The sequence below is a fragment of the Hippopotamus amphibius genome, chromosome 1 (genome assembly GCF_030028045.1).
Source record: "Hippopotamus amphibius kiboko isolate mHipAmp2 chromosome 1, mHipAmp2.hap2, whole genome shotgun sequence".
NCBI lineage: Eukaryota > Metazoa > Chordata > Mammalia > Artiodactyla > Hippopotamidae > Hippopotamus > Hippopotamus amphibius.
The window spans coordinates 36,241,711-36,263,451 of NC_080186.1; the positions used below are offsets into that span (position 1 = coordinate 36,241,711).

At 38.4% G+C, this 21,741-nt stretch overlaps 2 protein-coding genes across 4 annotated transcripts in view; one reads left to right on the plus strand and one right to left on the minus strand.

Moving 5' to 3' along the window:
• The window catches only part of RNF220 (ring finger protein 220), a 231,446-nt gene that overhangs the window by 23,570 nt on the left and 186,135 nt on the right, over positions 1–21,741 (plus strand). The gene's annotated exons all lie outside the window — the stretch shown is intronic.
• Positions 13,663–14,913, minus strand: LOC130858443 (cytochrome c oxidase subunit 7C, mitochondrial-like). Its single transcript, XM_057744870.1, has 2 exons — positions 14,897–14,913; positions 13,663–13,870 (listed from the first exon to the last, which is right to left on the minus strand). The coding sequence occupies exons 1-2, from the start codon at positions 14,911–14,913 to the stop codon at positions 13,663–13,665; spliced, it is 225 nt and encodes a 74-aa protein (XP_057600853.1).

A 21,741-nucleotide genomic window follows, 5' to 3' on the forward strand; every position in this document is an offset into this window, starting at 1 on the left:
ACCCGTTCTCATGGCTGGCCACTTTTGCTCCCATTCCAGTGTCCACCCCCTGCCCCATCATCTGTAGTTAACGATCGGCTGATGCTCATAAACCCCCAAACTGGCCTCCCTCTTCCCAACTAGCATCCTTGTGTTCTTTCTAAGTAGCTTGGCCACAATATCGCTTTCTTTAGCAGCATTCTACCTTCTAAGAAGCTTAATAGGCAAGGAGATTGTGGGGTCTTTGACTTTCTCTGAGCCTCAGCCCTAAGTGGTTTATTCTATTAAGCTGATTCCTGATGGTGCATAGAGCTTTGCTGGATAAGAAGTTGGGGGCAGTGGGGGGTGGGGGTGCAGTTAGAGGAAGAGGATGCTTTCACTCCCTCTGCCACTATGCTCCACGCTCCAACCCATTCCTGGGCTATGATTCTGTTCTCAGAGCTCAGGAATGAAGGGAGTGGTGATGGAGCTAAAGTAAAGAACTTTTCTTAGAGAAGTCAAGAAGTTGGCTTTTTTTTCCTGAGCTGTGCTTTGCCCCCTCCCCACTACCCTTCCTGCCCATTTGTTCCTGCTCTTCAATCAACCACTTTGGGATTTTTTTCCTTTCTTTCCTTCCGCCTTAACTTTTGCCTCCCTGCCCATTCTAACCACACACACACACACAAAAGAGTAATGAACAAAAATTAAGAACTATTGATTCAAAGGGAGGAAATCCAGGTGTGGAATGTATAAAAAATAGCAGATTCAGTTCTAGCAAGGAAACAAGGCAGAATTCTCAATGTTTTTTTTCCCCTTATGCCAAGATGAAGTTATCCCTTCTGATATTTTGACCCAGATTAAAGATTTTCAGGTCTCCCTGTTAACATTCTTTCTTGGTTCAGGAGGGCCAGCAGGTTGGGAGGGCAGAAGAGTGGCTTTGTCACTGAGTCACGATGAGCTGCAGAGAAACTTCAAGGGAACTTTGTGAGCAGGAAAAACAGGGTTGTCGGAGAAGTGAGGGGAGGGAGTCATGAGTGTACGTGTAGAAGAAGTACCGGACAGTCTTCACAGAGGAGGCAGGAGGAAAACCAAGGGTGACCAGAACGCTAAAAATAGGAAAGAAAACTTGAAGATGGAGGCAGGGAGGCAATGGAAATTTTGAAGCATTTCAAGGAATTGCACATATTTTGTTTGATAACATAGCCATTGCTGATGAAGGTATGGGGAAACAGGGTCCTATACACATCACTGGTGGGAGCCTAAAGTGGTATAGTCTCTTTGGAGGGCAGGCTGGCAGTATTTGCCTATGAAAATTTTAAATGCAAATATCCTTTGATGAGATTCAACATGAGGAATTATCCTACACGTAGTTGGTCGAGTACATAAAGATGGACATACTTTATAGTACTGTTTGTAATTTGAAAAAACAGAAGCAACCTAGATGTAGATTGATAGGGAATCGATAAAATAAATTATGATACACCTATATGATAGACTATTAGGTAGTGGTTTTTTAAAATGAGTTAGGGCCATATGTGCTTATATGTAAAACAAGGTACAGAGAAGTATATGATCCCTTTGTATTGAAAAGAAGATACTGGGACTTCCCTGGTGGTCCAATGGTTAAGACTCCGTGCTTCCAATGCAGGGGGCATGGGTTTAATCCCCGGTTGGGGAACTAAGATCCCACATGGCCATGCAGTGCAGCCAAAAAAAAAAAAAAAAAGAGAGAGAGTGAGAGAATATACATGTAAATCTTTATATTGAATATATGCACGTAGAACTTTTGAAAGGGTACGCAAGAGTAGTTTCCTTTGGGGAGTGTGACTGAGATGGAAAGTAGGAGTAATACTTTTTATTTTATGCTCTTCTGTGGTGTTTGAATAGTTAACATACTATTTTTGTAGTTTAAAAATCTGGTTTATGATTTAAAACATAATTTGAAAGTACTGGAGCAGCAAAAGGACACTAGGTAAAAACTACAGAAATCTGAATAAAGTATGGACTTTAGTTAATAATAGTGTATCAATATGGGCTCATTAGTTATGACAAATTACCATACTAAAATAAGATGTTAATAGTAGGGGAAACTGAGTGTGAGGAATATGGGAACTTTCTGTACTATCTTTGCAATTTTTTTTGTAAATCTAAAAACTATTCTAAAAGATTTATTTTAAAAAAAAGACAATCTGAAAGACTATATTATGGGAAAGGCCCATAACCTAGCATCTAAAGATTGAATCTTGGAGAGATGAGTTGATAAAATTGAGTGATTCCTCTGGTTCTAGAACTAATTACTAATTGGTTCCATTTCTTTCAAATGGCCAAGTGGGATGTGTAGTCACAATGGCTGGGCAAGTGTCTGATTTCTTATTGTTGTTTATTAAATTAATTTTCTTTTCTGAATTAGTTTGTAAAAAAGTTTAACTGATGGTTGTTTCGGTTTCAACATCCAGACTGGTCCGGGAGCTGTGTGGTGAAGGAGTTTCAAAAATGAAGAGACTTAAAGGTGGTCGAATGCTTGCTACTTTCTTCAAATGAGCAGGGTGGGGTGGACAGAGAGCAGATGTAAGGGGTACGTGGAATCCCACTAAACTAGCTCTGTTTATGGTCATTTCTATGAGATTCGTCCCTCATGTCGGCACTGCAGCCAATTAGGAGTAGACCAGAAGACCCCATCCCTCACCATCTTCTAAGTGGGGCCTCTTTCCACCATGTACCATGAGGGCTAGTGGTGGCTACTGGCAGTTCTTTGTCCCATTAGGGTCTAGAAAACACAGACCTGACATTGCCTCAATATATGTCCACGTCTGTCTTTCTGCCACTGATGATAAGAAATGGTTAAGACCACGTATAAGAAATGTTCCCTCTGAATTAGTTTGCATGCCAAACAGAGGACGGAGGACTTGGTTTTACTTTCCCATGTAGTGGAGGGAGATCTCGAGGCCCTGCCCCCAGTTGGCCTTGGCACCCAGTTCAGAGGAGGGATCCTCTGTAGTACTGGATACAACTGATGACTTCATCTTTCTTGGAGTTCCCCTCCCTTGGCTTGCAGGACATGATATTCCCTTGGTTCTTTTTCTACTTCTTCAACCCTATTTTTATTTCCCTAATACCTAATGTTTCCCCTTATTGCAGCACTTTTTTTTTAATCATGATAAAGAATAAAGTATGCATTGGTGAAGGGAGTAGGGTGCTATGTTACTCTGTAGAGGAATTTTAAAACAAGAATCAACTAAAAGTTTGTTTGCTTTTAAATACCATCACGTGCTGACAATTTGAAACAATGTTGATTATAAAATATTTCTCCCAACAAAATATCTTTTGTTGGTCTAAGTTCTGAAAAATTGCTGTGGTTCTTGAGTTTTAGTAATATGTAGGTAAGTTTCAGATTTACATCTTTTTTATTATTTATTCTTTCACAAACGTTTTGTTCTATAAGGAAGCATTGGGAGAACTTCCAGTTGTACTGTGGTCCACGACATCTGCAGACTTGCTTCCAGTGTAAGTGCCTAACAGCTCAGAAGCATCTGAGCTCACTTAGGGCACAGTTTCTATCCCCAAGGCCTGCAATACTGCCTATTCCTGCACATGAAGCGTAGATTCACAGTGAACAAGGAGAGCACATTAATTGTAAAGAGGAAGAAGCATAAATTGAGTTATTTCAATTCTGCTATTCTTTGTGACCACTTGGAGTTCTTATTCATGTTTAAATTTGGGAACAAGCTGTGAACTGAGGGGTGTGACATTTTTGTTTGGTCTGTGCAAATTTTAGTTCATCTAGTTATTAGTTTACTAAACTAGAATATCTTTAAAAATAAACTATTCTTTTAAAATTGTTAATCACTTATGTTAAAACTAAAGAATTAATCAAGAAAATAGTTTTATGACTTATCATGTCATAAAAAATGTAAAAAATGATACTCTGTGTCCAGTATGCCTCGTGCGCTTCTGGAGGTGATGTCTGAATTGAAATATGAATGATGAGCAGGTGACAACCACATAAGTGTTTGGAAGAAGGGTGTGTTAGCACATTTAGAGAGAAGGTCAGAGGGTTGGAATGGAGTGAACTTGGGGCAGTGTGGCAATAGATGAAACAGAGAGAGGCTAGACCTCCGTGAATCTTCTAGATCACAGAAAGTTTGGATTTTATTCTAGATGCAACGGGAGGCCACAGAGTGTTTAAATAGGGAGAAGTACCATGTTGTGATTTATCATTTAAAAAATTACTGGGGCTGCTATGTGAATAACCAAATTGAAGGAGGGTAAGTATCAATAAAAGAGGACCACTGTAAAAAGGCCACTGCAGTAGTCACCGTGAGAGAGGGGAAGGGAATCATGTCTGTCTTATACTTCTTGAAATATCCACAATGCCTTTCCCATAGTAGGTACTTAATAAATACTAAATAAATAAATTTATAAAGCACTATCTTTAAAAAAAAAAAACCAAACCAAACCAAAACTGCAATAGAACAGATGCTGAGTAATATGATATTAAGCCAAGAACACAGACTTTGATGTTCAACAGATTAGATTTTAGTCACAGCTCAAGCATTTATTAGCTGAGCTGCTTTGGGGCAGGTTGTTTAAACTTTTTGAGCCTCAGTTTTCATGTCTGCACAATGGGAACGAGCCAACTTACCTTTTGTTTTACTGAACAAATTAAATGAGATAATATTTATAGCATGGTGCTTGATCTGCGGTAGCCACTCAATAAATAGTGCCTATTATGTTTAGCAGGACATGAGACAGTGGTCACTGGAGCTTTGACGTGGTTCTGGCCATGGGGACTGGGCATCTGAGGTTCCTTAGAGTATGACGAACACTTTGGATCTTTTCACAGTTCAGATTCTGACTCCTGAATCTAAACTTCACTGGCTCTTGAGTAACTGGATTTTCAAGTCTAAAGAGGAAGACTACAAAGAGAACTCGGGAAAGAAAAAGTTAGTGTTAGAGTATTCTCTCAGCTCAGTTCTTCCCTTCCATTTTAGGAGAGGTCAAATCTCCTGTCCCTTCATTTCCAAGAGGAATAGTGAAGTCCTAAGGTATGTGCTTCCTTCATACCCAAGGTTGCTACTCCCCAAAGCAAGTTTCCAGTTTTCTTTGCAAAAGCTCCCAGGGGCTCAGGGAGCTCTAGTCTTGTACCTAGTTAAATGCCTCAATTAAGGATGTAGTCATAGCTGTTTGGCTCTGTAAATCATTTGACCCTCATCTAGAGCACTGCAGGCCTCTGGAACTGCAGCAATGACCATTCAGAATCTTTAAGGACAGGGTGGAGCTGGAGGCAGCTTTTATCCTCAGAGAGGAGAGAGCCACCTCTTTGGGGGTGATATATTCTTTTCTTTTCTTTTTTTTTTTTTTTTTTTGCTATTGGAAGTATTTTATTTTATTTATTTTAATTTATTTTTTATTGAGGTATAGTTGTTTTATAATGTGTTAGTTTCTACTGTACAGCAAAGTGAAGTAGAGTTATCTGTGCTATATAGCAGGTTCTTATTTATTAGTTATCTATTTTATACATATTAGTGTATATAAGTCAATCCCAATCTCCCAATTCATCTCACCACCACCTCCCACCCCGGGGGGGGGTGTGTGATATATTTTTTCTTTTTCTTAAGGTTTTCTTGCCAAGATGTGTTTGTGTGCATGTGTGTGTGAGAGAGAGAGAGAGAGAGAGTAAAAGGAGAGAGGGGCAAAGGCCCGACAGTGTACAGAAACTGTTAGCACAAAGGCCAAGGGAGGGACTTGCCGGGGAAGACAAGGAAGTGATTTTGCCCAGTTTAAATCCCACTTGAACTGTATGGTTTCTGAGTCCTGAACCTTTTGAGGTTCAAGTTGAGTGCACCCTCGACAAAACGTGATTTTCTGGTTCACATCAAAAAGGCTTTAAAAGACTGCGAAGTCTTTTCCTTGGGACATCAAACAGCCCTCCACAAAGCAGGGTGCTGATGAGATGCGTGCAAATGAACAGATTAAACTCTCCTGTGAGGATTAGATTCTCCTTAAGAAGGATGTGAAGTTGGAAACACAGGAGACGGGGCTACGCCAAACATACTCCCGCGCGGGGACCTGGGCGCCCTCGTGCCTGTTTACCCTCAGTACCTCCCGGGCCTGGAGGCTGACCTTATTTGTTATAAGGTTCACATCGGAATACCCAGGGAATTAGAAGCTGAAAACAAACTCTTCTGTATTCTCTATCTTGCCTAAGGCAACACTTATGTCCCCCAATAAAAGGTGTAAATTAACTTAGAAAAGATAGGTCATTCCTTTGAAAAATTGTCAATTGTCTAGGTGGCTTAGAGCAGAATTTTGCTTATTGAACCAGCCTCAATCTTTAGAGAAATGAGGACTTAAAGATCTGCTCTCTTATGGTAAGTGGACTAGCTGACATTGGGTTTGGGGTAGCAAACCAACCAATGCAGTAGCAGATGCCAACTGCGTAGACACGGCGATGGGTGGGTCTACAGCATGTACACAATTTCTATGCTGAGCAGCTAAAATATTAATAATTAGCTTTAAGGTGAAGTAACTCCGACTGAGGCCACTCTCCCAAAGAAACCATAATTAGCAATTAAAGTATATTTTAAAAACTGTTCCAACCAGCAGCTTCTAAATAAATAATTGTCACTGCCGATTGAACTTGTTTTATTTCCCTGTGTTTTTTCTTATCTTTTCCCCCCTTGCATAACTTACAACCCTGTAAATGCTCAGTAGCTTTTAATATGATTCTGTCAATACGTTTACCATGGTGACTTGGGCCATATTTGGCGAGCATTTGAAGAAATCAGTCACTGGTTGGAGGGAGGAAAGACAAGCTGTCGATATCCAGGGAGAAATGCTAATAACCCTGGTGACAAATCGTCCTCTGGATTCTCCAAGGGTTAAGAAAAAGCACCTCTTAGGCATGGGAGCTCAGGGCTAAGTGGTAGTGACTTGTTAGGAAGCACAGACATTAGCTGTCACGGACCTGCAGTGTCCTTTTCCTTGTCTTACTTGCACCTCTTCAAAGCCATGGATGAGTTTTGGAGACAAGTGGGCTTGGATTTGGGTCCTGATTCCCTGGCTTTTTAACTGTATGACCTTGAGTAACCTCCAAACCTTCATTTTCTCATCTGTGAATTAGAAAATGTAACACCTAGCCTCAGAAAGGGGTGGGAAAGGCCTTGTACAAAGATATTATTCAGTGCTTCTCAGACTCTTCTGGGAAAGGACACAAATGATAGAAGAAAATAACCTTCTGGCCCCAGCATTGTAATGGTGAATAGAGAGTATAACGTGTTTAGTAATCTTGCATTATCTGAAGTTTTTGTGAATTTTGCATTCTGGGTTTATCAAGATAATGTTTAAATATGCTTCATCGTTAATAGAATTGGTGCTCTATGATGCATTAAGTCAACAGATAATTATTGAATGCCTACTATGTGCCAGGCAGTTATAGACACAAAGGACACAGCAGTGAATAAAACAGGTAAGGTCTGGACTACCAGTGAGTCTGCAGCTACATCAATCACGAGACCTAGTACTGGATATTCTTCAGGTCCTCTGTGACAGTCCTCTGTGACGCATTTGAGGGGACATGAAACCCTACACCAGAGGATCCTGGAGAGGACTGGCTAGTTGCCACAGTTTTAAGCAAGGAAATGTAGTTAAACATCTACACAGAAAGAACTATTAATATTTTGGCCTATGTCCTTTGAGATTCTTTTTATGAGTAGGTAAATTGACAAAAAATTTTACAAAGGTGGGATTATATTAACATGCTAGCTTGTGACTTTCTTTTTCTCTTTTTCATTTATTATAGATAGTGCTCTGTGTCAGTAAATATAGATCTATAGCACCACTCTTAATAGCTACTTAGTTATTCCATTGCAGGGATGTATCATTTTATTTAACTATCTCTGGTTGTCTAATTAGATTGTTTCCAGCTTTTCAGTATTATAAACAACACTTACAGAGAACATCTTCATAAATTCACCTTTGTCAAGTGTCTGATCATTTTCTTAGGATATGTTCCTAAAAGTAGAATTGCTAGATAAAAAGTATGCATATTTCAATTTTTATGCTGATTGCCAGATTACTTATTTCTTCATGCTCTTATTAACACATTGTGATGTAACTTTTTAATCTTTGCCAATTTAACAAGCAAAAATGGTATTATGTTAATTTAATCTGCATTTAGTTAGTTACTAGTGAAGTTAAACATTTTTTAATATTTTTTGAGATTAGTTTATCTTTTCCAAATTGCCTGTTCATTTCTTTTATCCATGTGGCGTCCACCCTTCTCTTATTGATTTTAAGCTCTCTTTTTATTAATCCTCTTTTATCTATAATTTATGTTGTGTATTTTTTTCCAGTGTGTCATTTATCTTGATATGTTGGGGGGGGTTGTTGTTACTGTTTATTTTGCATATAGAAGTTTTTAATTTAATGAGGCATTTTACTATTCCTTTCCTTTTTAGTTTCTGACTTTTAGCTTATCGTTAGAAAGGTATAAGGCCACTCCTAATCAACCCCTAAAGCTTCCGATGCGCAGAAGTTACCACAAAGATAATAGTCCCCAACTTGGAAAAAGTTGAAATCATAAGGTCCCGTGGATGTCCACTTAAGGGGAAGTAGGGCCCCAAGAACACCAATGAAATTTACACCCTAATGGAAAATATAAAACAGTAATTTTAAAAAATGTTATGAGTGATATTATAGGAGAAGTGTAGAGGATGCTATGGAAGGTAACAAAGAAGAAACCTGAGTCCAAGGTCTCAGAATATGCATCCTGGAAGAGTAGATGTTCAAGTTGAGATTTAGTAGAAGTTAGGTAGGGGAAGGGTGGGGAAATACATTGCATGCAGGGAAATGGCAAATGCAAAGACTTACAGTCTAGAACTGTAAGTGATGGTAGCCATTAGCCATCTGAGGCTATTTAAGTTTAAATTAATTACAATTAAAGAAGGTTAACTTTTTATCTCCTTGGTCCCACTAGCTACAATTCAAGTGCTGACTACCCATATGTGGCTAGTGGCTATTACAGTGAACAGCTATAATATGGAACTTTCTCATCATTGCAGAAAGTTCTATTGGACAGTTTCTATGGAGAAAGAGCTTGATGTATTCAGGGAACTGACAAGAGTTACTCCAGCAGGTACATATTGTGAAAGTGAGGGGAGGGGCGAAAGATGAAGCGGACATAGCAAAGAATGGAGGGACTTAGTCAAAGCTGACCCTGGGATTGGGGCTGATGTTCCCAGCCTCTTATAGAGGAAGTGAAAGGGAAACAGGGACATACGTTTAAGATTTATTATACAACAACCCTTCAGGTAGATATCATCTCCATTTTATAGTCTCAGAGGATTTAAAACATTGACCAACAGAGAGCTAGTTAGTAGCAGAGCTGGGATTCAAAGCCAAACCTGTCTGATGCCAAAAACTTGTGCTCTTTCCCTGTATCACTGCAACAGATTGCAGAAATCTCTACCAAATGATCACTTCAATCAGGATAGAAGGGATTCTGAGTTAGAACAGAATCCTTCTCAACTTGGTTCTTCTTCTGTTGAAAGAATGTTAATCATGGATGGGCTTGGAGCCCCGCCTGGAAGTACAAGTAAGAGCTTAGAGGCAGAACTTTCTTTGGAGACTTAGGCCTACTGTTCCCTGAGTCTCACAGAGGAACTCCTTCAGGTACCTTAGAGACCTTCACATTAGCCAGATTCAAGGGTGAGCTCTCCTCAGAGCCTGGTCCTCAGAACCAGGACTGCATTGCCAAGGAGAGCAGCCAGCTTGAAGCACCCTATCAAACCTGGCAGGGGTGCTCCTGTGTATCAGAATGTGTCCCTTGATTCATCCCCTAACCTAGAACCTATTGTGGTGGCCGCTTCCAAGATACTATCTTTGGAAAGAGAGAGTGCTGGTCCCCCATGAAAGGGGAAGTTCTTGCCCTAGTACAATCCCATCTCATCCAGCAATTGAGAGAAGTGTCAGGCCATGCCTGCCCCAGCCCTGAGCAGCCGCAGTGACCGAGGCTTTTAGTTTGCTGTCACAACTGCAAGCATTTTCTGAGCCTGTGAAAGTGATGCATGGCAAGATATTAAAGAGAGTTACCATCAGGATGTGAATTCTAGATTAGTCTGTTTCCATAAGTACAGTATCTAGTATTTTCTAGGGTGAACATGGTACCTTCACATTCTCTGAGCTGGTATGAATGAATAAGGGGAAGATAAAATGTATAATCATTCAGAACAGGAATAATGAAGGATGCAAATCTGAGGAAGAAGTACAAGAGATACGGTCAAGGTAATAGATAAAAGGATTAGCCCTAGAGATGAGCAGTTATTCTAAGAGGAGTGAAAGAAGAGAAAAATTTTAATTGAGGGGAGAAAGATTCTAGTGGCCTCTACCTTTAAAGTAGGAAGTGGAGGAAAGGATGGAGAAGCAGCTGGAAACTTAATCCATGGAGGTCTGTGATCTCCGTTGAATGTAGTGCATAGACTACTCAAAACATGATTATAAGAAGAGTAAGCAGGATTTCTTCATTCATTCATTAATTCCACAAATTTATTGAGTACCTACTTATATACTGTGAACTATTAGGTCATAAGAATCCAATGTAAACAAGACCCAGCTTCCTCCTTCAAGCAGCTTACAGTTTTGGAGAACACAGCTATATAAACAGCCAAATACATTACACTGCAGCAAGTATCTTAAGACAGATAAGTATATGGTGTAGTTCACAGGACTAGCACCCAAACTAGAATTAGGTCAAGGAATCCTTTTTTTTTTTCTTTCAGTTTTATAACTTTATTTGACCAAATGTAGTAAGTTCTCATCCATTTTGACTGCAGACTTTTGAAAGCACTAACACGTACGTAGATATCCAGCGTATAGAGCTTGTTTGGTGGACCTTCATCCTCATTATGTTTTCTGGACAACCATACCTGGACAGATACAGTATGGGGCATTCCTTATTCCTTTGGCCCAGACAGCTTTGTTGAGCCTGGTGTCAATGCACTCATCTGGAGTTCCCATTTTTTTCATGGCAAATTTCCAGATCTCTTGGAGTGACCAAGGGGTATACTTCGTGAAATCTACTCCATGGATGTGCATGTAAATGTTGATGGTGTATTCTCTGGTCACTACCTCGTTGATGCCAGAATAGTCCTTCTTCTTGCCACCCTTCTTTGTGGGACCAAGGTTGGAAAGCAGGGAATCCTTTATGTTTCAATTCATGTGTATCTCCTCTGTGAAGCCTTTTCTGATTTCTTTTTTACTTTTCAACAAAATTAGCTTTTCACTTATCAACACATCTAGCAGTACATAACTGTTAATGCTTTTTGGCTTTTTCCTAAATACATTAGTTTTTTCTTTTATATTGTGAAATATAGCATACCAGAGAAAGGTTCACAAAACATATGTGTACAATTAAACAAATAATTGAACACTCATGAAACCACAGCCAGCCCAGAAACAGAACATTTCCAGCATCCTGGTAGTCCTTTGTAAACTTCTCCTTGATCACAACCCATCTCTCCCTTACTTGGGTAATCACTCCCTTGACTTTTATGATGATTACTTTCCAGCTTTTGTTTATACTTTTATTACCCATGTATGTATCCCTAAACAATGTAGTTTAATTTAGCATTTTTGGGTCTTCACGTGGGTAAAATCATGTTTTTATATTGTTGGGGTCTTGTTTCTTCTGTTCATCATGAAGAGTTTAGAATTCATCCATACCATTGCATGTAGCTAGAGCTCATTCATTTTTTTTTTTTTTTTTTTTTTTTTTGACACACGGGCTTAGTTGCTCCGTGGCATGTGGGATCTTCCTGGAGCTGGGATCAAACCCGTGACCTCTGCATTGGCAGGCAGATTCTTAACCACTGCACCACCTAGGAAGCCCTAGAGCTCATTCATTTTTATTGTTGTGTTATAGTCCATTGTAGGAATATACCCTGATTCATGTATCCATTCCAAAGATGATACACATTTAGGTTATTTCCAATTTTTGTTTCTTATGGAAAATGCTACCATAAATGTTTTTTGTAAGTGTCCTAGTATACAGGACACAAGTTTCATTAGGGTAGAGATCTGGAAGTAGAATTGCTGGGGCCTGGGATAAGTGCTTCTTTGGCTTTACTAGCTAACATCAAACTGTTTTCCAAAGAGGTTCTGCCAGTTTGTTCTACTACCAGCACATGCATAAGAATTTTTGTTGCTCCACATTCTCACCAATACTTGGTATTGTGAGACCTTTTCATTTTTGCCAGCCTTGTGGATATATAACAATTTCTCAGTGTGGTTCTTCCTTACATTTCCCTAGTTACTGGGTAGAGTACCTTTTCATATGTTTATTGGCCGTTGAATTTTCTTTTTTTGTGGAGTACCTGTTCAGAGTTTTGCCCATTTTTCTATTAGGTTGTCTCTAACCTGATTTCTTCACATAGACTTAGTATTTCTCCTTCTAGTCAACCTATTCTCCCTATGAGTATTGCCTACAAATATAAATTTTTATTGTATTTTTGGGGGGCCACACTGCATGGCTTGTGGGATCTCAGCTCCCTGACCAGGGATTGAACCCGGGCCACAGCAGTGAAAGCCCAGAATCCTAACCACTGGACCACCAGGGAACTCCCATACAAGTATATTCTGTATGTTTTAACTGCTATCCTTATCTCTAAACCCCATCCTCTTCACAGCTACCAGAGTTCTAAGACAAGCCCTGTTCTTGTAACTCCCGTGCCTAGAACCCTTTGGTGACCCACTTGGCTTCACAGCATGGAAGGCCCTCCGTCATCTGCCCCCTGCCCAACAAGCCTCCGCTCTTACTGGATCCTCCCAACTCCTCCTTCCTCCTTTTTTACTGTAACCTCCATCTCTACCAAACTGCTTGCAGTTCCTTGAACACATAAAATTGTTTTACACCTGTCTTTGCCAGTTATTCTTTTTCTTCCTTTTGCCCTTTGGCAAAGTACTCATCTTTTTAAAACTCAATTCAAAGATCACTTCCTCTGTGGAACCTTTCTAGCTTAACTTCTCATCTCTCATTAACCTCTCCATTTCTCCTCCTTCTACTAAACACACTATTGTTATTTCTAGCAGGGCATCTGTTTATTATATGTATTGGTCCATATACCTGCCTCCCCCATCAGACTGTATATAAGCCCTCTGAAGGCATGGGAAGCCCCTGAATGTAGGGAAGTTTCTTATTCCTTTTTTCATTTTTAGGGCCTAGCACAGTGTCTGGCAAAGACCAGGTGGTGGTAAATAGTACAAGTTGTTATTAATGTTATAACTATCATTATGAGTACTCCTCTATCTGTTTTCCTTATTAGATTGTGAATTCCTTGAGGGGCCTGGTAATTGGGTGGCATGCAATGACATTTGTCTAATGAATTAATAATTTATAAAAACTTCTGAAAACAACCACTGCTCTAAAGCAATATTTGGAGTAGGAATATAGAAGTCATGAGTATTACATTTGCAGAGAAATGAAACTGATTTACATCCATCTCATAAGGATGAAATTTTAGGCTCAAATTGAAAGGAAATTTTTACAAAAAGAAATGTAAAATGTTATGCTTGGGTTAAAGTTTTTTTAAGGATTTATGCCATATGTTTATTTACAAACACATCTAGGATGTTGAATTCCAGAATTTCATCCTTTTTTCAAAGAGATTAGCCCTCTTAAAATGCTCGCCTTCGTATCTGTCTCAAGGATTATCTTTTAAGCAGTTGGTGTCTTACTATAAAGAAAGGTGCAGCAAATCCAGACCCAAAGTACAAAGTCATCATAGCTAGTAACCAGCACTTGCTTTCCATTGAAAATGGGAAATTCTTCCCTGGACCCTCCTCATTGTAGTGCCTACAGAGCACAGACGTTGTAAACCTCCGGATGCTCTGTCCCAACACAGCACTGTGGGAAGCTCTGCAAAAGGCACAGAGACTGAAGACGGCAGCACCTGGGTTAAAATTTTAAGCTGTAAAAGTAGGAAAAGTCTAACTTGCTTCATATGGAAAGGGAGTTCAGATTTGTTACATGATGTTGTCTTCCATCTAAAGCAGTTAAGTTTCTGCAGTGGATTATAACTTGCATGTGAATATGCCTGGAAGATGAAAATCTAAGGAACACAGTGTGAGGAGATTACCTTTTGGTTAGCACCCATGTCTGCTGTCTGAAGAGCTTGTCACTGTTACAGTGAAACCTTGTACATGGCCCTGCTAAGACTTTCTTCACTCAACAAGTGTGCCTGTTCCTCGGAGTAACCATTCTGAGACTGTTTTCGAGATGCAACAGTGGATGAAGTTCACATGCATGGTACTCTGTCATAGACAAACCTAAAATGAATGATGTGCAATTTCTGATCCACGAGCTCTGCTTCTGCCTCTTTTTCCCTTCCCTTCCCTAACAAGAAAACATATCATAATGGAAGTGAGCAGTAGTGACATTATTTATTAATAGTGATAACCTTGATCTGTTCCAAGTTATATTTTCTAAAAACTCAATCATTTCTCTAAACTTCAATACTTTGTTAGTGGTAAGAAATTACTATATTCCTCACAGTTGACATCTTGGTTGAGAACCAAGATATGTACAGAGGTATATTTGCAGGAAGAAGAGAGATTTTGGAATCACAACAATTATAATTAATAGTGCAGTTCAGTCACTGCCATGTGATCCTCAGCTAGTTGTTTAATATCTCTGACTTTCATCTGAAAAATGGGCTACTTTATAAGTTGCTGTCAGGACTATAAATAATTATGTAAAACACTCAGCATAGTGTCTGCCTCCTAAATATCTTTCAAATATGTATATGTGTATATGTGTGTATATATATATATATATATATATATATATATATATATTTCTCCCAGCTCCCCACCTCTCTACAGCTGCATCCCTGTTTTAAGCCACTAGTATCTGTGTTCCGGATTACTGCAGCATCCTTCTTACTGGTCTTTTGCCCTCATCCTTGCTTGCCCTGTTTTGTTCAGAGCAAAGGATATTCTGCAAGGCCAACTTGAACCCCTAACCTCTAACGCGGATGTGTAGCTGCCATTTATTGAACGCCTGTCACATGAAAGGAGCCGATCGAGCATTTTATGCACTATCTCCTTGAATCCTCACAATAAGCCTGTGAAGTAGGTATCATCATTCACCTTTAAAGAACTGGAGGTTGCAGAGATTGAATGACTTGCCCATGGCCACTCTGCTAGGAAGTAAGGGGCTCTGTGTATGTCAGTTTCTCTGGTTTCATTGTCTGTGCTCTGGGCACTTCCCCGGTGGTGCAGTTGTTAAGAATCCTCCTGCCAATGCAGGGGACGTGGGTTTGATCCCTGGTCCAGGAAGATCCCACTGCCGCAGAGCAACTAAGCATGTGCGCCACAACCACCGAGCCTGTGCTCTAGAGCCCACGGGCCACAACTACTGAGCCCACATGCCACAACTACTGAAGCCTGTGTGCGTAGAGCCCATGCTCCACAGCAAGAGAAACCACCGCAATGAGAAGCCTGTGTACCTCAACGAAGAGTAGCCCCTGCTTGCCACCACTAGAGAAAAGCCCACACACAGCAACGAAGACCTAATGCAGCCAAGAAATACATACATACATACATACATACATATTTTTTTTAAAAAAAGTCTATGCTCTGTTCCTGTTTCACACTGCCTCTGCATCAGGCTCGGAGCCTGGTGCTGTTAAACCCCCTAATCCTGTGACTAACTCCCTGTGTGCTGATTCTGGGCTTACCACACAGTCTTCCAGGAATCTGGCTTTGCACATCCCTTGGCTACAGGGAGAGCAGGGTGGAAGCAAATATCTGGTCATATGTTAATAAACTGATACTTTAGTTTTCTTCTTCAGTTTTGTATGACTTAGTGAACATGTACAAACCTCCCTGGGTTCTCTCAGCTCTGACAGGGTTGAGTTTCTAGACCAGTGAGACTGAGGGCCAGACTCTGGACTTTGATAAATTTGCCAAGGGAAGTACCACCTGCTGTGGGTCTTCTGGCAGCCAGCCTGCTGCTCCTAGTTACAACTTTCTGATGCCTACAATTAACCTTGATGACATTGATGAAAAATCTTGTATTTGGTTTGGGACGTGACTGCTTTTATAGAGCTTTAGCCTGTAACAGAGATGCAGACTCCGTCTACACTTGGTTTCCTGACACTTAGGCTAGTCTTTGTGAATGGCTGCTCATTTCTTAATGTTTTCTCAAGCATTCAATCAACAAACATGTTTTGAGCCCTGTAACAAGGATGAATACAAATAAATTTCGTAGTTTAAGGTACTTACAGTGTAATGGGGATCATTACAGATGAAAAAAAAGAAATTGACCAACAATTAAAAATACAAGATCCCAGTACTTTCACATGATAAGTATTCTGTGAATCAAATGGGTTTGAAGCGAGTGTTTGATGTAACATGTGCCTGGAGTTTATGTGGGAGCTCAATAAATATTTGCTGAATGATTGTTGAATGGCACCTTCCAGATGCCACTCTCGTAGACAACTTCTAATCCATACCTCTAGCCCTGAACTCTCTTACAAGCTGCAGACTTGTGATATCCAACTATCCACTGGACCGGTTGACCTCAGTGAATAGCCCATGAGCACCTCAATCACAACATAGCAAAACTGATTTTATTAACTTTTGCCCTTTGGAGAGGCAGTGCAACCTCAGCGGTAAGAGCATGGCGTCTGGGATATTGGCTTGAATCTCAACTCCTGTACTTAATGGCTAAGTGACCTTGGGAAAGTCTCCTAACTCTTCTTTCCTTGTGTGAGGGAAATATTAGGTTTTTCTTATGATTCAATGAGATAATGGGTACAAAGCATCTAACACAGTACCTGCACATAGTAATCATTAAATGTTAGCTATTGTCATAATTTCCCCCCCAAACTTCCTATTTTCCTTATTTGGTAATGATATTATGTCCACTCCAAGCCTCTCCTTCACCCCTTGCATATAATCAGTTACCAAGAACTGTATGTTCTACCTTTTTATTATCTCTAAGATTATGATTCATTCAACATATACTTACTTAACATCTGCTGAATACCAAATACATTGCTAGGCACCAAAGACACAGAGATGAAAACTTAGCAGTCTCTGTTTGTGGAGGCAGATACATACATAGTTGCAGCCTTCAGATGATATGATAATGGATGCACAAAGTGTGATGATATGATAAGATGATATGATAAAATGATATATGATATGATATAAGATGATATATGATATATATGATATGATAAGATGATATGATATAAGATGATATATGATATGATGATATGATATGATAAGATGATATGATAATGCATGCACAAAGTGTGTTAAGAAGGGCCTGGAAGAGATATCTCTTCCACCTTTCAAAACCAATGCTCTCACTTAAGCCTGCATCACCTTTTACTGTAGATGTTGTGGGAGGTTTTTTTCCTTCTTCCTTTGACTGATTTTGAAAATTTACAAGTAAAACAGGAATACTTGCTCATTATAAAAAATAACAATAAATTACAGAATACTAATTACAAAGTAAAAGTCTCTTTTATTCCACTTCTTTAATCCGACCCCCCTCCATAAAGGTAAATGCCATTTACAGATTAGTATGTACACTTCCAGACCTTTCCCTGTTTATACATGTGTACATTGGTATATTTTATGGTAAAGATATAGTTTTTTACACAAATGGCATCATACTATAAAAATCTTGCTTTTTTCACTCGATATATCTTTAAAATTTTTCCATGTCAATACATAATAGAATTACCTTGTTCTTTTAACCCCTATATGCTATTCTATATTCTGTAACTACCATGATTTATTTAGTTATTTCCCTATTGGAAGCTTTTCAGTTGCTTCTGCATTTTTACTATTACAAGCACTGCTACAGCAAACTTTTTGCAAAAATATGCAATTATTTCTGCAAGTAAGTGTCTAGTAGTAGAAGTGATGGGTTAAAAGATGTGAGAATTTAAATTTTTGTTAGAGTGCTCTCATTTACCCTCCAAAAAGACTGCCATCCAACAGCGAATGAGAATACTCATTTCCCTACATCTCACCAACACTGGATATTATCAGTCCTTCTATTTTTGCAACTCTAGTGAATTTAAAAGCTTTACTTATATTTTATAGATTTGCATTTCTGTGGTTACTGGTGAATTTAAGTATGCTTTAATATATTTATTGATCATTTGTATTTCTTCTGTGAATTGCCTTTCTGTGTTATTTACCTGTTTCTCTATTAGATTGTTAGCTGTTTCTTATTGATTTGAAGGCTTGCATCATTACATTGTGATATTAATTCCTTCTCTGTTACATATGTTACAAATATATACATATATATTTTAGTCTATAGCTTGTCTTTATTTACCCTGTCTTACATAATACAAAGGATTTTCATATGCAGTAAAATTTGTCAGCCTTTTCTGTTATGGCTTCTGGGGTTTGTGTTTCGCTCCCAGGAGATTTTATACATTTAATCTTTTTTCTCTCAATACTTTCATAGTTTTATTGTTCAAGTTAGATCCTTAATACAATTAAAATTAATTTTTGTCAATAGTGTGAATTAGGATTTTAACTTTAGTTTTTTCCTAAGAAAATTTCTGACTGTCTTGACACAATTAGTCTACCTTTTTCCAACTGATACGAAATGTCAGGTTGTACATGGGTCTGCTTTTGGATTTTATCCTGCTCCCTGGGTTTTTTGGGTCCATTTTTATACCAATACCACACTGTTTCAATTATTGTAGCATTATAGAATGTTTTATACCTCTGGAAGCCAGAACTACATATACTACCATTTTTTATTCTTCACATTATTTTTCTTTATCATAATTTTCTTGCCTGCTTTTGTACATTGCCCAGTTCCATAAAATATCCTGTATTGGAATTTCATTAAATTTATAGTTTAATTTGACTCTTATCCAAGAACATGATGTATTCTTCATTTATTTTTGTCTTCTCTTAATGTCTTTCAATAAAGTTTACAGTTTCTTCATATAAATCTTGAACATATTGGCGAGTTTAGTCACATGTATTTTACAGTTTGCTTGCTATTATAAATAAGATATTTTCCATTACATTTTTCTTTTTGGTTGTAGCTGGTGTATAGGAAAAGGAGTAATTGTTGTTGTTGATCTCCTGTCAAGCTTTTACTAAAATCTAATGTTAGTTTTGAATTTTTACAGTTAATTCTTAGACTTTCTAAGTTGAAAATTAAATCACATGTAAATTGTGATATTTTTGTTTACCTTTGTAATACTTTATAATACTCCCATTTCTTTTTCTTGTCTTATTGCACCAAATAAGACCTCCAGTGCCGTGTTTAGTAGTTGCAGTGACAGTAATGAAACAGGCATCTTTGTCTTGTTCCTGACTTTTATGGGAATAATGAATGCCCTTTATCAAATTAAAGAAGTTTTATTACTGGCTTGCTAAGAGTTTAAAAATTTTTATTTTGTCTTTGTTTGTTTGCTTCCTCACTTCTTAAAAATCAGGAATGGACATTAAAATATGTCACTTAAAATTATGTATTTATTTAGGCTGCCCTGAGTCTTAGTTGTGGCACCCGAGATCTTCATTGCCATGTGCAGAATCTTTAGTTGTAGTATGTGGAATCTAGTTCTCTGACAAGATATTGAACCCAGGCCCCCTGCATTGGGAGCTCCGAATCTTAGCCACTGGACCACCAGGGAAGTCCCAAAATATATCACTTTTTAAAAATTATTTATTTATTTATTGGCTGCATTGGGTCTTTGTTGCTGCACACAGGCTTTCTCTAGTTGCAGCGAGCAGGGGCTGCTCTTCATTGTGCTGTGTGGGCTCCTCATTTCCATGGCTTCCCTTATTGCAGAGCATGGGCTTCAGTAGTTGTGGCGCACGGGCTTAGTTGCTCCACAGCATATGGGATCTTCTTGGAGCAGGGATCAAACCTGTGTCCCCTGTGTTGGCCGGCGGATTCTTAACCACTGCGCTACCTAGGAAGTCCCATATCACTTTTTAAAGTATCATTTTGTGTGGTGATCATGAAATTTTTTTCCTTTAATCTATTCATGTAATGGATTGTATTTGATTGAATTAATAGACTTCCTAATACAGAATCATCCCTTACATGTCTGGATAAATCTTATTTAATCATGAAAATTGTTCTTTCAAGAACAATTAAGTTTAAGATACTTGCATTGACGTTCTTAAGTAAAGTGGTAGTTTTCTCCTTTGTTTTTCCTGTTGGAGTAATATCAGTTTAGTACAATGGTTCTCAAACTTTCTGGTCTCAGGAATCATTTGTACTCTTAAAAATTATTGAGGATCCTCAAAGAACTTTTGTTTATGTGAGTTTCCTGTCAATATTAGAATTTAAATGGAGAAAAATTTAAAACACAAGAATGTATGAGCATACGTTTAATTAGTTGCCAGAGCAATGACATAATCATGTGGCATTCCATCAGTCTCTAGAAAACTTCACTGTACCCATGTAGGAGAAAATGGGAGTGAAAAAGTGAAAACATCTTAGTATTGTTATCAAAATAGTTTTGCCTTATGGACTCCCAGAAAGGGCTCCAGGGATCTTCAGGGATCCTAGACCACACTTTGAGAACTGCTCATCTAGCAGAATGAGTTATAAGTTTTCCATATTTCCTCTGTACTAACATAAATAACATAGGAATTATTTATGTTTTGAGGGTAAAACTGATCTGTAAATTATTTGGAACTGATGTTTGGAATGGTATATCTTTGCCTACCATTTCAATTTCCTCTATGGTAATTGGCCTACTCAGGTTTTATATCTCCTCTTGAGTCAATTTGTACATTTGTATTTACCTAGAAAGTCATGTAATTTCAGGTAGATTTTTATTTTTTAAGTGAAAAATTATCCTTAAATTACAATTTTTAGATTTTCTTTGTGTCAAAAATTAAACCCCTTCTTTTATTTTTGTTATTATTTGGCCGTATGTTTTCTTTTTTATTCTTATTTGGGTTGCTAAGGGTTTATCTATTTTTTTTTTAAATTTAATTTAATTTTATTTTATTTTTTTGGGGGGGGTACATCAGGTTCAATCATCTGTTTTTATACACATATCCCTGTATTCCCTCCCTTCCTTGACTCCCCCCCCTCGAGTGGGTTTATCTATTTTAAAGTCAGATTTATTGAGGTATAATTTACATATGGTCAAATTCACCCTTTATAGTGTACAGTTCTATGAGTTCTGACAAATCAGTACAGCCATGTAACCACCAATACAATCAGGATACAGAAGAATTCTGCCATCCTCAGAAATTCCCTCATTCTCCTTTGCAGTCAGCCTTTCCTTTGATCCCCAGTTTCTGGCATCATATTCCTGTTTTAGTAGTTTATTCCTTTTTATTTCTGAGTAGTATTCCATCATATGGTTGTACTACAGTTATCTGTTCACCAGTTAGTTGAAGGATATTTGGGTTGTTTCCAGTTTGGGGTGATTATGAACAAAGCCACTATAAACATTTCCAAATAGGTTTTTGTGTGAACATAAGTTTTTATTTTTCTTGAGTAAATACCTATGAGTGGGATTTCTAGGTCACATGTTAAGTATTTGTTTGACTTTATAAGAAATTGCCAAATCATTTTCCTATCACTCTCTGTTTACTGGATTTCTGTTTGCTTTGTTCTTCCTTTTGCTCCTGTCAAATCTCTTTTTAGAATATGAGTTTGGTATTCTCACACTGATTCACTTTAGCAAGGGCATGCCTCAAACATAAGATGCCAGGGAGGACACCTCAGTGACAAGACTTGAATTGAGAGACACCCATGGGGGTCAT